The following is a 13,722-nucleotide window of genomic DNA, read 5'->3' as shown; positions in this document are numbered from 1 at the left end:
GGCTGCTTTGGTGTGAGAGAAAGAATTTGAACCTGTTTGAACCTCATCAGTTTGCTGTACAAAGCTGCTTTAGTGCTTAGAGGAAGACGAATCCCCTACCTGCATTCAGTAATGCCTGCTATCTCGGCTGCTTTTAAAGATGGAGTAAACTGAGAGTATTTTTGGCTTAGAGAAGAAATCTGTAACCAAAGTCTGAAGTTGGGGTCAACTTCAGGAATGCTACAAAAGTAGAAAGGAATGAAGACACAGACACACTACACAAAAAGGTAACATGTAAGTTTCTGAAATATGTGCATACAACAGAAAAGGAATAGGAAATGTGTACAATAACTGTGTGATTCCCAGACACGATGATGTCTCCTGTAAAGACGATGCAAACTGCAGAGTTTGAAACTGGGAGCAAGTTGCTGCATAAATTTGCTTATAAATGAGGAGTTCTCCTAAATGCTTAATGTGGTACGTGAAGACAAGTGCCTTGGCAGATAAATAGTTTATAATTAATTCATTTGTTAGCTTAATTACTGAATTCATCAGCATAGCCGGCAGTTATGTTTATAATGAGGCAGTAAGCAGCTCGGCTTCACCTCGTGTGACCTGGTGGAAACATTTGGTGGTTACCTTTGTGATACTCTTTATTCCAAGCTGTCCTTTAAGTCAGTCATTTTCTGCATTCTGAAATTTTTAAGTGAAAGAAAGAAGAGCATTTGAGGCCCTGATGTCTCTTTGAATATGTACAGAGTATATCTGTGGCTGTGGATGTCGTATAGTTCTACAGTCCTACCTCTAAGTAGCCTTTTCTCTAGACAGAGACTTGTAGGGCTTTTAGTTAAAGTCATTATTCTTTTTCATTTTAGTTTTAGTCTAAATACACCACTAGGACCGATTTTAACACCAGCTGTACAATATACACATTTGGGGTAGTATATCAGCATTGCACATCAGTATACGAGTTTATCCTGTTTTTAAATCACCAAATGTGGAGATTGGTTTTGGTATCAGTAGCAGTCAGGCTCTAATTATCATCACAGTGATTGTTCCTGATGATGTAACCTAAATATCTGACTTTAGTCACCTCCTTTAGTACTCGAGCTCCCAAACAGAATGAGAGGAAATTTAGCCTTAGATCCCCTCTGGCTGAACAGATCATTATTAGAATTGAATTTGATGTCACACTGCAAACCCTGAGCAGTTTCTAAGTCTTTTGTGAGGATACTTCTGCTCTTGACATATGTTATTGTCACAGGAACTGTCATTGTAGGGTTATGGAGTACAGACATTAGCTGTGAGTGGCAAGGGTTAAGAATGGGCCCTGCAAAATATGCACAGTATTTGTCTTCATGTTCTAACATCAGTCCACACACTGTACAACACAGTGACAAAGCAGCATGATGTTTTATGCTCTAATGCTGCCATCAGTGTTTCCTTATGTTTTTGCCTTGTTATCAGGTTCAACTCATCAGATTAGGCTGTTTGTTGGTGTCAGTGTGAATTGTCAGACAAAACGGTGAAACAGCAGAAGGTGTCAAACTCACAGTTTGTGTATAATTGTGCATGACATGGAGCTGTGCAGCCCCAAAGTTAAGTAGATTTGATGGATGTAGTCTATGTCTGGGTTGGTGTGGCCTGTGAGCGCTGACGTGCACCTCATCAATGCCACTGATCAGCTGCCCGGGGTGCCGACCAGCTCAATGGAGCTGAAGGGCGCTGTGTCCTTTAGTGTGGAGTTGTATAAATGCTGGAGCCGCTGCTCTTTGCTTTCCGATTCCTGCTGGACTTTGTACGAGGAGCAGTTTACAAAGAAGTAAAAGGAAGAGGGTTTTAGACACAGGTGAGGCATCGAAAGAAAGGAGGTGAGAACGGGTGAATGTGCTTTTATCCACTTTACTGAGAATATGTTTGATAATTAGTTTGCTCTTTGATTTTTATTCCTGTAGTCACTTGAGTTGTTTTAGTGTGATATTCCAGATGATACATCTAAAAGATGCTTTGAAGATTTTTTTTCATATTCAAGCAAAAAAAAAAAAAAAAGTAGTGGGAGTCTGTTTGATGCACTTCTGTGGATTTGTAGTCCAAAGCAAAATGTTGATGATTGACACTTTATTTTATGTAGGACACAGACCCACCATGCTGGACATTGATCTTAGGGCTTTGGTTGTGCATCAGGAAAGCAGGTCACCGATTTCCCAATCAGTGAAACTATCACTGTTTCCTCTGCCCTTAAGCTCTAAATCCCAATCAAATTAGAGCTGTAGGTCACAGGTGCAGCACCTAACCATGTGGAAACAGCAAAAAGATTACATGCTAAGCTTTTTTTTATCAAAATTAAACTGGAAAGAAATTGGCACAGAAGTTACTTTCTGTCAAACTTGTAGTTAGCTTTTGCAATAGTAACTGTAGCTGGGAGCATGAATAGGAAAATGGCACCAGATCAAGAGGAGTAAACAAAGCCTGAATCTGTATCAAATCTTTATTTCGAAACACATAACGAGAGTTAACATATATTAAAAAAAAAAATGAATGAACATGATATCAAAGAAAGACATCATGTGAGAAAATATTGACCATTTCCTGTTTGAAAAAAATAATGAGGAAGCAAATGCTTATTAATTCCTGCCCCTGTTTAGCTCATCCTATATATCTGTTTTGATTTTGCAATCAAATGTATACAGATACATAATTATTTATAGCATATATCTAATATGCAATCCCTTGTTATATTATTACATACATCTCATCTTTGTAATCATACCATTTCTGCTGTAAATGGTATGTTCTTTTATTCATTAGCTTTTTTAAATTTTTTTGCCGTCTTCCTCCTCGTCTTTATCCATCTTACCTGTACTCCTCATGTCCTCCTTGTGGTTCATGCGTGGATCTGCGGGGTCCTTTGTTGGCCCTTCTCCATCCTCTTCTTCAACGTCCCTCTTGTTCTTTTCCCCCATTAACCTCACCACACGCATGCGCCCTTCGGATTGAAGATCACAGAGTGCGCTTTAGCCCCAGTTGCAATGGAGGACAGTGACCATGAGCATTCCTCTTCATCAGATGAACAAGACTCCTGCCCAGCTTCCCCTAATCAGAGCAGGCACCATGATCATGATCACCATGAACAGGTATCTGTGAGGAGCCCCCCCCCCCAAGTATATATATTTTTTTCTGTTACTGCCCATCTTCATCTGATTTCTGTCATCAAAGTCTGTAGTTTCTATGCGTTTAACCAAAGGATTTTGAATGAATTTATCTCTTTAGGGTCTAAATTTAAAGTTAAAACTGTGTCACAGTGTGTCTACAGCTGAATTTGAGTGGCGGTGTTGCTTGCTGAATTCCACTCTATTATTTATCTATCAGGGAGACTTTAGTAACTGTAACTAGAGTCTATAACTGCGTGTCCTCTTACAGGAAATTTACACTTTTAAAGTTTGCATTTTTAATGAAGAGTAAAATACCTGATGTCCAAAACAGTCCTTGTATTTAATATTACCGATCACTCTTAAAGGAGAGTAAATATAAACACAGTATTGGAGCTCATTCATTGTTAGTTTCATAAAACGACTCTGCTGCAGTGTTCAGCTCTAACATGACTTCTCTTCATTTATTATAGAAGGTGATGCACCAGCTGTAAAGTCCCTAACATGTATCCTGTTTCCAATGAATAGTTAAAGGCCCATCCACATTAATTTAGAAATGTCATGTGTTACCCACTGGTCTTAAGCTGGGTGTACTAACAGTTTTGAGTTGTCAGATATCAAAGATATCTTTCTTGCTGTGTCTTAAATTTCTCACCATAAAATTTTAAGTTGATTTTCTAAAACTTTCTACCCTCTGGATCTCCATACCTCCCCCTCTACATTGGTGCTTTACCGTTCCTCTTTTCCCTCCACTGTATTTTTTTTTTTCCCCCGTTTGCCTCGTCATCCCTCCCGCCCCCCACGACCTTCGCTTCTCTCCAGCCCTCAAGCCATTCAGATGACTCAGAAGTGGAAAACATTATGCAGGACCCTCAGCATCATGGTGGGCACGGTCACCACCATCACAAGCACCATCACCACCCCCATCATGACCCCGAGCCTCATGATGCGGACAGGCAGGCTGAGGGCAATGACCGCCCCCACACCCCATCGTATTTGCGGCCCCCCGTGGCTGGCAGGGCACAGTCAGATTCAGGTTCAGACTCCGGTTTGCCACAAAGCCGAAGCGTGGAGTTTGACTTGCCGTCCCCCGTCAGTCCCTCTAGGCCAAAGAGCCCCTGGGTTCGATTTGACCCATACGACAGTAACGAGGTAATACAAGGCGCCACGGTCAGGAAGCCCCAAAGAGGGGTCAGCACAGCCCGTGTGCTATAACATGCTGATACACTTCATACCATGTTTTACAGTCTAAAATTAATACACTGGTATTTTCCATGGTTTCAAATCTGGCATATTGCTTTTTTGGGAGGTTCTTTTTGTTGTTGTTTTGTTTGGTTTATTTTTGGTTTTGTGCTGTTGCTGTTATTGCCGTCGAAATACTGCAAATGGGACAACAATGCCAAAATATTTCAAAAAGCCAATATCAGGTTTGAACAAAGAAACCATGATGTACGTAGCCTCTGTTTCCTTATTGCATTTTTATCTTTTTGTGCATTTGTAGGACCAGGACAAGGAGTACGTGGGTTTCGCAACGCTGCCAAACCAGGTGCACCGCAAGTCTGTCAAGAAAGGATTTGACTTCACGCTCATGGTAGCAGGTAAATCCTCATTTGAGCATTAGCTGCTATTTGATCTTAAGACCATGTTTGTTTTAAAAAAGACTGTCTTTTCTTCTTTGTTGTTCTTTGTTTGAAGGTGAATCTGGCCTGGGAAAGTCCACCCTGGTCAACAGTCTGTTTCTCACAGATCTGTACAAAGATAGGAAGCTGCTCAATGCAGAAGGTGCGTGTGATTATTTGTTTTAAAATTTGCTGTACTACATTATGTAATCACTGAGGGCTGTTTACTTCTGTTTTTTTAATCCCAGAGAGAATCACACAAACGGTAGAAATCACCAAACACACGGTGGATATAGAGGAGAAAGGTGTCAAATTGAAACTCACCATTGTGGATACCCCTGGGTTTGGGGACGCTGTGAACAACACTGAATGGTACAGACATCTTTAACGCATCAGAAAACCCTGAGTTACACGGTCAGCTGTTACACTTTGCCTCAGAGACTGAACGCCCCTGTGTGTTTCTGCTTTAGCTGGAAGTCAGTGGCTGACTACATCGACCAGCAGTTCGAGCAGTACTTCAGGGATGAGAGTGGCCTCAATCGCAAGAACATCCAGGACAACCGCGTACACTGCTGCCTCTATTTCATCTCACCCTTCGGTCACGGGTATGACAAAGCTGCAGCTAACTTAGCCTGCTCATCCTCTCTTTATTATTACTTCTAAAAATATGGAAGATTAAGTTGTTTCTGCTGCAGCACATTATCACGTGCAATGTTCAGAAATGATAATGGGACCATTAGCTGCACTTTTCCTCATGATCTCTGATCACATGTTTATCTCAGCCATCGTCCTTAGCGCACACGTGATATCTTCCACACATATCTAGTGGATCGGTGTTTACTCACAGTGTGTTCAGCCCCTTAAATTGTTGATGCCCATCATCTTTCCCAGAGATAAAGCAGCTCTCAGCTGCCCTCGGATAACTTTACATCTGATGCAGTGATTTCACACTAATCAATTGTTTGTGCTGTGTGCTGTTGTGGTACCTCTCAGCACATTTGTGCACATCCAGATCTGTATTCATCAAGGAGCCAGAATACCATAAAATTAAAGTAATGCTGCGGAGCATTTTCAACGTGACAGCCATGGAGAAACAGCTCCCTCTGTTGGTGAGCAAATGTCTGCTGCCACTGATTGGTCAGTCAGTGTGCCATGCAGCCAGAGACATCATGTTATGCTTCAAGTTTTTTGGGCGGGGGGTTGTACATTTTTGCCATCATTTGACAGTACAGCATTAGATGGGGGAAAAAGGAGAGAGAGGAGGGGAAGGACTCCAACCCAGACTGATGCATTTTTGCTGTACGGCATGTGGTCACATGCTAAATCTCTGAGATAACCTAGCACCCCTACTTCCTTTAATTTTGAACTACAGATAAGACTTCACTGTTTCACAGTGATGCAGGAAAGCTTAGTGGAGAAATCTAGATGTGGGTTGCCGGGTACATGTGTTGTTGCCTGATTTTGATTGCCAACAGTTCATCAGCATTTATGAAACGCTTTCAAATCTAAAAGGAGTTTATAGGCAAAAAATTATCTAACAGTTAATGATTATCAAACCCCAGTTTAAACTTGTCTAACAGTAAATCATCAGTGGTGGCCCTTTTTGAAGTTTTCTGTGGCCTGTGAAGGCAACATGGAAAAAGCGCATGGCTTGTATATTTCATTCAGCCACAGTTTATGTTAAACCATGATAGGGCAGCCCAGAATGTAACTCGGGAAGTATTTTTCTTCAATTAGTCATCATTAGCAGACTAAACCTTCCTGACACTGATTGATAACTTTTTGCCCAGGAATGTAACTCCAACCTCACTAATGGTCAACGATAAACGTGCACAAACCATCATTCTCAGAAGAAACACCAACCTACAAACACCGACCCGGCCATAAAAACTCAGAACCCCTAAAATAAAGTTTGTGTTCCTCATGTGCTGAAAGCTGTAGTCCTTATTGCAGTGGCCTGCGTTCAGGTGACTGACCTTTTTCGAAAATGCCCACTCTCTTGTCTACTCTACACTATCCTATCTAAAAAAAAATACTGATAAATAATAAGTGTCTCATTATCCTTTCTTGGTATGTTTTGCCTCATCTCTTCCAGCCTCCGACCTCTGGATGTGGAATTTATGAAGGCTCTCCATGAGAAGGTCAACATTGTCCCAGTCTTGGCCAAAGCAGACACACTCACCCCTGGTGAAGTGAAGAAAAAGAAAATTAAGGCAAGGCAACTGCATGTTTCATCCCACGAATCAATCTGTGAATACGCCGCAGAGTGTTTTTTTACTTGTATCCTCACAGAGAGCGTTATTCACACTTTGACATCAGACATGTTTTTCTACAGTTTTTCTTTTTTTGTCTTTGCAGATCAGAGAGGAGATTGAGCAGTACGGTATAAAGATATACCAGTTCCCCGACTGCGACTCTGATGAAGATGAAGATTTCAAGCAACAAGACCATGCGCTGAAGGTGATCAGAGTGATCTCCTTTCTTTCTTTTCTTCATCTACGTTTTTGTGTTTAGTACACTAAACTCAGCTGAAAGCAGAATGCTGAGGGTCAAGACAAATCATTGTCATTCACAACAAATTGTGCTGCAAACAAATTTTATATATTTTTTTTATCTAAAGAAGTGACATTAAAATGAATGAACAGACTATATAGGTGGTGAACCTGGTGGATTTAAGTGTTGAAGAATCAGCTTCCTCTACACTTCCCGTATTATAAGGTGGTGCTAAGCACACTGTCGGTGGAAATAAAAGCAAAAATTATCACTACTAGCAAAACCCCTGCTCAACACACTGGTCTTTACTTTGCTCAATAAACAATAACTATCAAGAAAATCAGAATTACTTCTTAATTATGATACATTTAATATATTTTAATTTTAGTAAGTATAGGATATATTTTCTGTGTCATACAGGCTGGTTTTGCCAGGCCTGCAGCGCTTGTTTGACCATGTGACACGTCTTTAATAATTTTATTACTACGTGTAATTCAATTTATCATGTCAACACAGCGTTTCATTCTAACACTATGATAAAGATCTAAATACTAGTTTATTTACAGGAACAGCAATAATTGCAATAATGTAACAAATTTGTTAGATGTCACATTTTGAGCAATATTAGTATGTGACATGAGGAAAATCTTAAACATATAAACATAAATTGAAACATTAATGATGAATTCTACATAGAGAAGATTTAACGTTTTGCTTCATAAAGAGTCTCATGATGACGCTTAACCAAACTTTGTTTTCTTATCTCCACAAAGCGCTTTCATAGTGGCTTATTTCAATAACTTAGTCGATAATCAGCAGCTGCTCAGCCACTATAATATAATATAAATGATATCATATTTGTATACACCCTATAGATGTTTGCACTCACAGTGCTCTAGGCAAAGTTAATGCAAAGCTTCATAAAGTTCATGGTCCAGTCGACTACATATGCTACGGTCATTTCAGTATGATTACAATGAAATCAATAACTTTGGGGTTTAAAATGAGGAATTCTACCTCCTGTTGGATTAAGTAAAGATCAGGTTTAAAAAGGGGGAAAAAAAGGTCTTACACAAGAAAGGACGAAGACATTGAAGAGGAAAGGGATATAACTGGTCTGTTGTTTTTTTTGCCAGATGTGATCTTTATGACCATGACATGCTTTTAATATTCTGATCTTTTTCTTGACCCCTTTAGGAAAGCATCCCCTTTGCAGTAATTGGCAGTAACACCGTGGTGGAGGCCAAAGGAAAGAGGGTGCGAGGCCGTCTGTACCCCTGGGGTATTGTAGAAGGTAACCTTGATCTCACATGTTCCCCTAAACAAAGAGCTCAAAATCATACATACAAAAATGCTTTCTGTATAGATGTACCATTACAACAGTGAACGTGTATAAGTATTGAGTGTGTAGTTGATCCTCACTCTGTGGTCTGCAGTGGAAAACCCAGCACACTGCGATTTCGTGAAGCTGAGGAACATGCTCGTTCGCACGCACATGCAAGATCTCAAGGACGTGACCCGAGAGACTCACTACGAGAACTACAGAGCCCAGTGCATCCAGAGCATGACCCGCATGGTCGTCAAGGAGCGCAACCGCAAGTATGCTCACGCTGAAGGACGGGAGAAATAAGTTTTAGTGAGATGAAAGAAATATGGCACAAGAAAAATCAAGATGAAGATATGAATTATAACAATGTTAGAATATTGTTGTTTTGAGAAGGAGACTTTGATTAAAAAATGTGTAACCTTCACATATTTGATGGGTTTGCTCTGACGTGTCTGGTGTAATGTCTTAACAATGTTTGTCGGCAGCTGATTGGACATCACAGGCTTATTTACATTGGTCTGTGTTCTCACTTTGTAGTAAACTCTGTGAACTTACTCACTGAAGTGTTTTTCCAAAACGTGTGTCTCTGCAGTAAGTTAACCCGGGAGAGCGGCACAGACTTCCCCATCCCAGTGGTGCCCGGAGTGGCCGAGTCCGAGACGGAAAAGCTCATCAGAGAGAAAGATGAGGAGGTACGGCACGCCGACCACGAACTGGAGTGGCATCACGACCACGAGCATGACTCTGCCCACAATTTTGATCACCACGAGCACTCAGACCCTCAGCCCAGCCCAGAGAGGCACTCAGATCACAAAGGCGATGAAGCTCTCTGAGTATCTTTAGCTCATAGATGATGTGTTTACCCAAAAACATTTTTTTTAAGTGCAGTCAGATCACGTTTTGTGAAACTCACAAGAAAACCGTCTCATAAACAGGAACTGGTTTAATTATAGAGTAAACCTGTAGCCTTTTGGAGCTTTAAACTGTGACTAGGAAAAGAGATTGCCACTTACACTCACTGAAAGCACCAGGATGTTTATAACCACGCCATCATCCTGAGTTTCAGGATTGACCTTCTCAGGATTAAAGAAAGAAAAGCTGAATGTAACATGTGTTCCTGCACCTGAGTTCATAACATCTGTGCATGGCAGGTCAGAGAAGGTGGGAAGGATAATGATGGGAAAGTGTTAAGACTGACAGAAAAAACCTGGTGTTAGTGGGTATTTAAAGGGCTACATACTGTGCAATACTGTGATGCTTAGTGGAAGTAAAGTAGCATAAAAAGTAGGGAAATTTGTGTTTGGTTGATTACTTTTTTTGTTGTAACAATGCTAATAGGCAATAAATCTTGTATTCTTATATCTTATGCATTTGTCAGTCACACAGCAGAGTTGAGCCCATGCAAAACTTGAGGAATCTTCCCTGCCAATGCCAAATAACTTATTCTGATATTGACTCTTGTTTGGTGTAATTTAATAAATTAGATTATTTAAGTCTGAAGAAACAAGGCATACTGGTAATTTAATAGTTTAATACAACCCCAACGACCTGGCACCTCCTCCTCATGCTAGTCTCCAGTTTGGTCACAAACTGCTCTGGGATGGCATCCTGTTCTTCAATCAGCATTTGTCCCAAATCAGCCAATGTTATGTTGGTCATTATGTCCCAAGCTGATCCCGCAAACATGCCACTTACAGGTTTTTGGGATCAGGGGTGAGGTCAGGACGGCAGGCGGGCCATTTCATCCTCTCCACTCCCAAAATCTGGAGGTAGTCTCTGATAAACCCTTCTCTGTGGGGGTGGGGAGATTGTCATCTTAGAGGATAGAGTTCAGTCCCAGACTGTAGAGAGATGGCCATTGGCTGCAGAATCTCATCTCGAAATCTCTCTGCATCGACATTGCCTGCAATGATGACAAACCTTGTTTTTCCTGTGAGGGAGATGCCAACCCTCGCAAATGCTGTTACCCTCTCAGTGCAACAATCTGGACATAACGGTCCTCCACATGTTTAGGTCCCACCGCACATGTTGCAGACACTGGTGCAAAGGGGCCTGATGGTGAAGGGCAGTCATGGTGTCAGAAGCTCAAAACAAGAGTCAGTAGCAGAATTAATCATCTCTGTGGCAGAGAATGTTTTTAATGCACATAACCCACATGCTTAAATCTGCTACTCAACCCACAGATGTATTTTCATTACAAATGTGGCACCATTTAACAGGGAATAAACAGGCATTCCCTCAGTGTAAGATTTATTACCAAGCAGCATCGTTGCAACACAGAAATAATCAACCAAACACAAATTTCCTTACTTTTTTTTTGCAAAGTTTAGTTATAAATATAACAGTTGTGAAAAGAAACCTTCCTTATAGATTCCTTTTTATTTTGGGTTTGTTGTTGCCCTGTTAATGACTGTTTTGAGTCTCAGGAATAGACGGCTATATATGGTTTTAATGTGTCCTGCAATCATAATGAGTTGAATAAGCTATGTCAATACCAGCCCCTTCCCTCTGCAATACCAGACCGTGCGAAATCTATTTATTTCATTAAATAAAGAGTCTTATTTTTTCCCTCATTTGTTTATTTTACATTTTCTGTCTGCTCAACATGAAGCAATGCAGTAACACCATATTAGCTCAATATACATCTTTGCCCACGGGTGTTATAGCCAACCCACACACAGTAGCAGCTGGACAAACATCTCCAGGTGAACAGGAGCTGTATAATACCTGTGTTACCTGCTTATTTCCAACAAATCTGATGGGGGGGGGGGGGGAACTCACTCAACATGATTAGGTGACTGAGTAGCTGACTGATATTAGTGATTTTAATATCCTAAAGTGCTGCTTCTGTGATAACAGATACTCTCTAGTCCAGAGTGAAGCAGCAGATGGAGGGAGCCCTTGTTTCCCTGCTGCCATTCAGCACATGTCACGTGGTTTGGGGAGAACAGGCCCATCTCCCAGGCGTTTATTGATTTGTTGCCTGTGCAGCCGTGCGTAAATGAATAGCTTCTATGAAATCCCGCTTAGACTTCACACTGCTATGAAAGTGGATGCGTCGCATTCAAACGTATCACACTAACACCCGTCTCCTCTCTCTGCTCTCTTCTCCCAGCTGCGGCGGATGCAGGAGATGCTGCAGAGGATCCAGGATCATATGATCACTCAGAAGGACGGCTATTGAGAAACAAGAACCCAGTCACACTGTGTACATGTGTTGCTCTCACTGGGATTTAATAAAAAAAGAAAAACTCCCCACTCCACCCCAAACAAACCTTTATTCCACTCTTGGATATTGACATCCCAAGCCACCTCTCAGCCTCATCAGCAGCATGTTATACGTGGATCAAGGACCCGGCGAGGAGGTGGTAAGACGTTTGCAGCTTAGCGACTCCCTTTATCCTCTCCAGAATCTCTGACATTTACGGCAGCACCGCTGAGAAACACCCAACTCTCCCTGTCTGCTGTTTAAAACAGCTCTCGTGATGTTCGCTTGAATGAATGAAAGGTTGGGGGTTAATTCACATATCAGAGCTTTTTATTTAGCCACATGATCACAGGGTTGTTTTTACAAGTTTACATCAAAGCTTACACTTTTCTGGGTGTTTTTTCTGGTTTATTTTTTAAAAATCTTTACAGGTCAACAGGCACACACACACACACACACACACACACACATATACATATATATATACTGTAATAATATAATTTTCTATATTACACCTTTTTTTCCTACTGTTTTTGTTTTTTACATGCTGTATTTAATGTTACACTGCTCGACTATGTGGATGATGGAGGTTCCTGTTGGTTAATTTGGTTTAAGGGTTGTTTAGATTTTTGTTCATTTGGTTTGATCAGTGTCTGCATGTTCACAATTATAGTTGTCACATCTGATGCCTGACGTCACAGAGTTGGCCAGTGTTAACTCACAAGCAAACTCACTGATCGTCATTGTCAACATTCGAGATGCGATGTATCTTTAAACCTGGCAGAGAAGTCTTTAAAAACCATGTGGAGAATTCCCGAAAGTGGCAAAGTCACAAAAGGTTGTTGAAAAACACAAGACCCTAGATTTGCATGAGATGAGCGTCAAAGGGCAGGGTTGCATTAAAGGCCATGCAGTGGTTTTTATTTTTGCATGAGTTTTGTGAAGATTACTCAGATTGCAGATCTGTTTGATGATCATAAACTGACCAGCTGTTGGGGTTGATAATAGAGGCTTTTTTTATATTTTATATATATATATATATATATAGGTTTGTTATAATTTTGTTCTCACTTAAAGGGAGCTCCTATGTTGGATGAGTACTAACCTTTACATTTATCTTACAACCAATGATAAATTTAATAATCCCAATATTTTTTTTTTTTGGATTGGTCTTTAAAAGTGTGAATTTTTTTATTTTTGCAACACCATTACAACCCATGAGTAATGATCAAAAACAATGAGTGAACATGAGTCTCTTGACATTTTTTTTAATGTTGCAGAGCTTCTTTTTTTTTTTTTTTAAATTAGATTAGATGACTCTACTCTGACTTGTGTGACCTTTGTTTAAAAAATATATATATATGAAAAATACATTCCTCGAGTTTCTATCGCAGAGTCAGGTAACACTTTTTGTTTTTGAATTCATGTTAAATTTGCCTTCGTTATTTTGCATTTTTTGATTATATTTATGTAATAAATTTATAAATGGAAGAGGATGGAGAGGGCAATGTGTACAAATTCTAATATTGTAATAAAATATGACTATAATTTCAAGTTGAATAAGACAATGGGTTTTTTATGGTTGCAAATGGAAGTGGGATTAAATGGTTGTTTGTGTCATCTAAAATGGGTGGATTGATAGTGATTTTCTGATATAAGTTTAGGAAGTAATATATATTATTATATATTATTACACAGTGTTATATTAAATCAGAGGAAGCTTGTTTTACCACTGGGGGGGAATAAATAACAAATCGTCAGGAAGAGCTAAAGCAAAATTTCAGGTTATCTTAAAAATTTTAATTAATAACTTGAAAGGAATGTTGAGATGTAACTCAAAATTTTACGTTTCATAAAAATTTTGGGTTATTAGCTTTACATTTTAAAAAAATTAAAACTTTTGAGTTACTTCTCTCATTTTTACGGAAAAGGATTAGGGCCACTAGG

The 13,722-nt window shown here is 40.0% G+C and overlaps 1 protein-coding gene across 6 annotated transcripts in view; it reads left to right on the top strand.

The window, feature by feature from the left end:
- Positions 1-13,329, top strand: part of septin4b (septin 4b) — a 49,466-nt gene extending 36,137 nt beyond the window's left edge. For 3 of the 6 annotated variants that reach the window (XM_005463725.4, XM_025898447.1, XM_005463726.4), the window contains 10 exons: positions 4,630-4,726; positions 4,824-4,910; positions 4,996-5,119; positions 5,218-5,352; positions 6,843-6,960; positions 7,106-7,207; positions 8,438-8,534; positions 8,677-8,839; positions 9,160-9,259; positions 11,683-13,329. In XM_005463725.4, coding sequence (XP_005463782.1) covers positions 4,630-4,726; positions 4,824-4,910; positions 4,996-5,119; positions 5,218-5,352; positions 6,843-6,960; positions 7,106-7,207; positions 8,438-8,534; positions 8,677-8,839; positions 9,160-9,259; positions 11,683-11,751 — 1,092 coding nt within the window. In that variant the 3' untranslated portion in view covers positions 11,752-13,329. Of the gene's footprint in view, positions 1-1,765; positions 1,829-2,978; positions 3,114-3,601; positions 3,605-3,950; positions 4,281-4,629; positions 4,727-4,823; positions 4,911-4,995; positions 5,120-5,217; positions 5,353-6,842; positions 6,961-7,105; positions 7,208-8,437; positions 8,535-8,676; positions 8,840-9,159; positions 9,260-11,682 lie in introns of those variants that run through there. The other 3 variants (XM_025898445.1, XM_005463723.3, XM_025898446.1) reach the window with 3 other exon arrangements.
- The last annotated feature ends 393 nt before the right edge of the window (positions 13,330-13,722 follow it).

Source organism: Oreochromis niloticus, linkage group LG14 (assembly GCF_001858045.2).
Source record: "Oreochromis niloticus isolate F11D_XX linkage group LG14, O_niloticus_UMD_NMBU, whole genome shotgun sequence".
Lineage (NCBI taxonomy): Eukaryota > Metazoa > Chordata > Actinopteri > Cichliformes > Cichlidae > Oreochromis > Oreochromis niloticus.
This window is presented reverse-complemented; position numbering and strand designations above follow the sequence as displayed.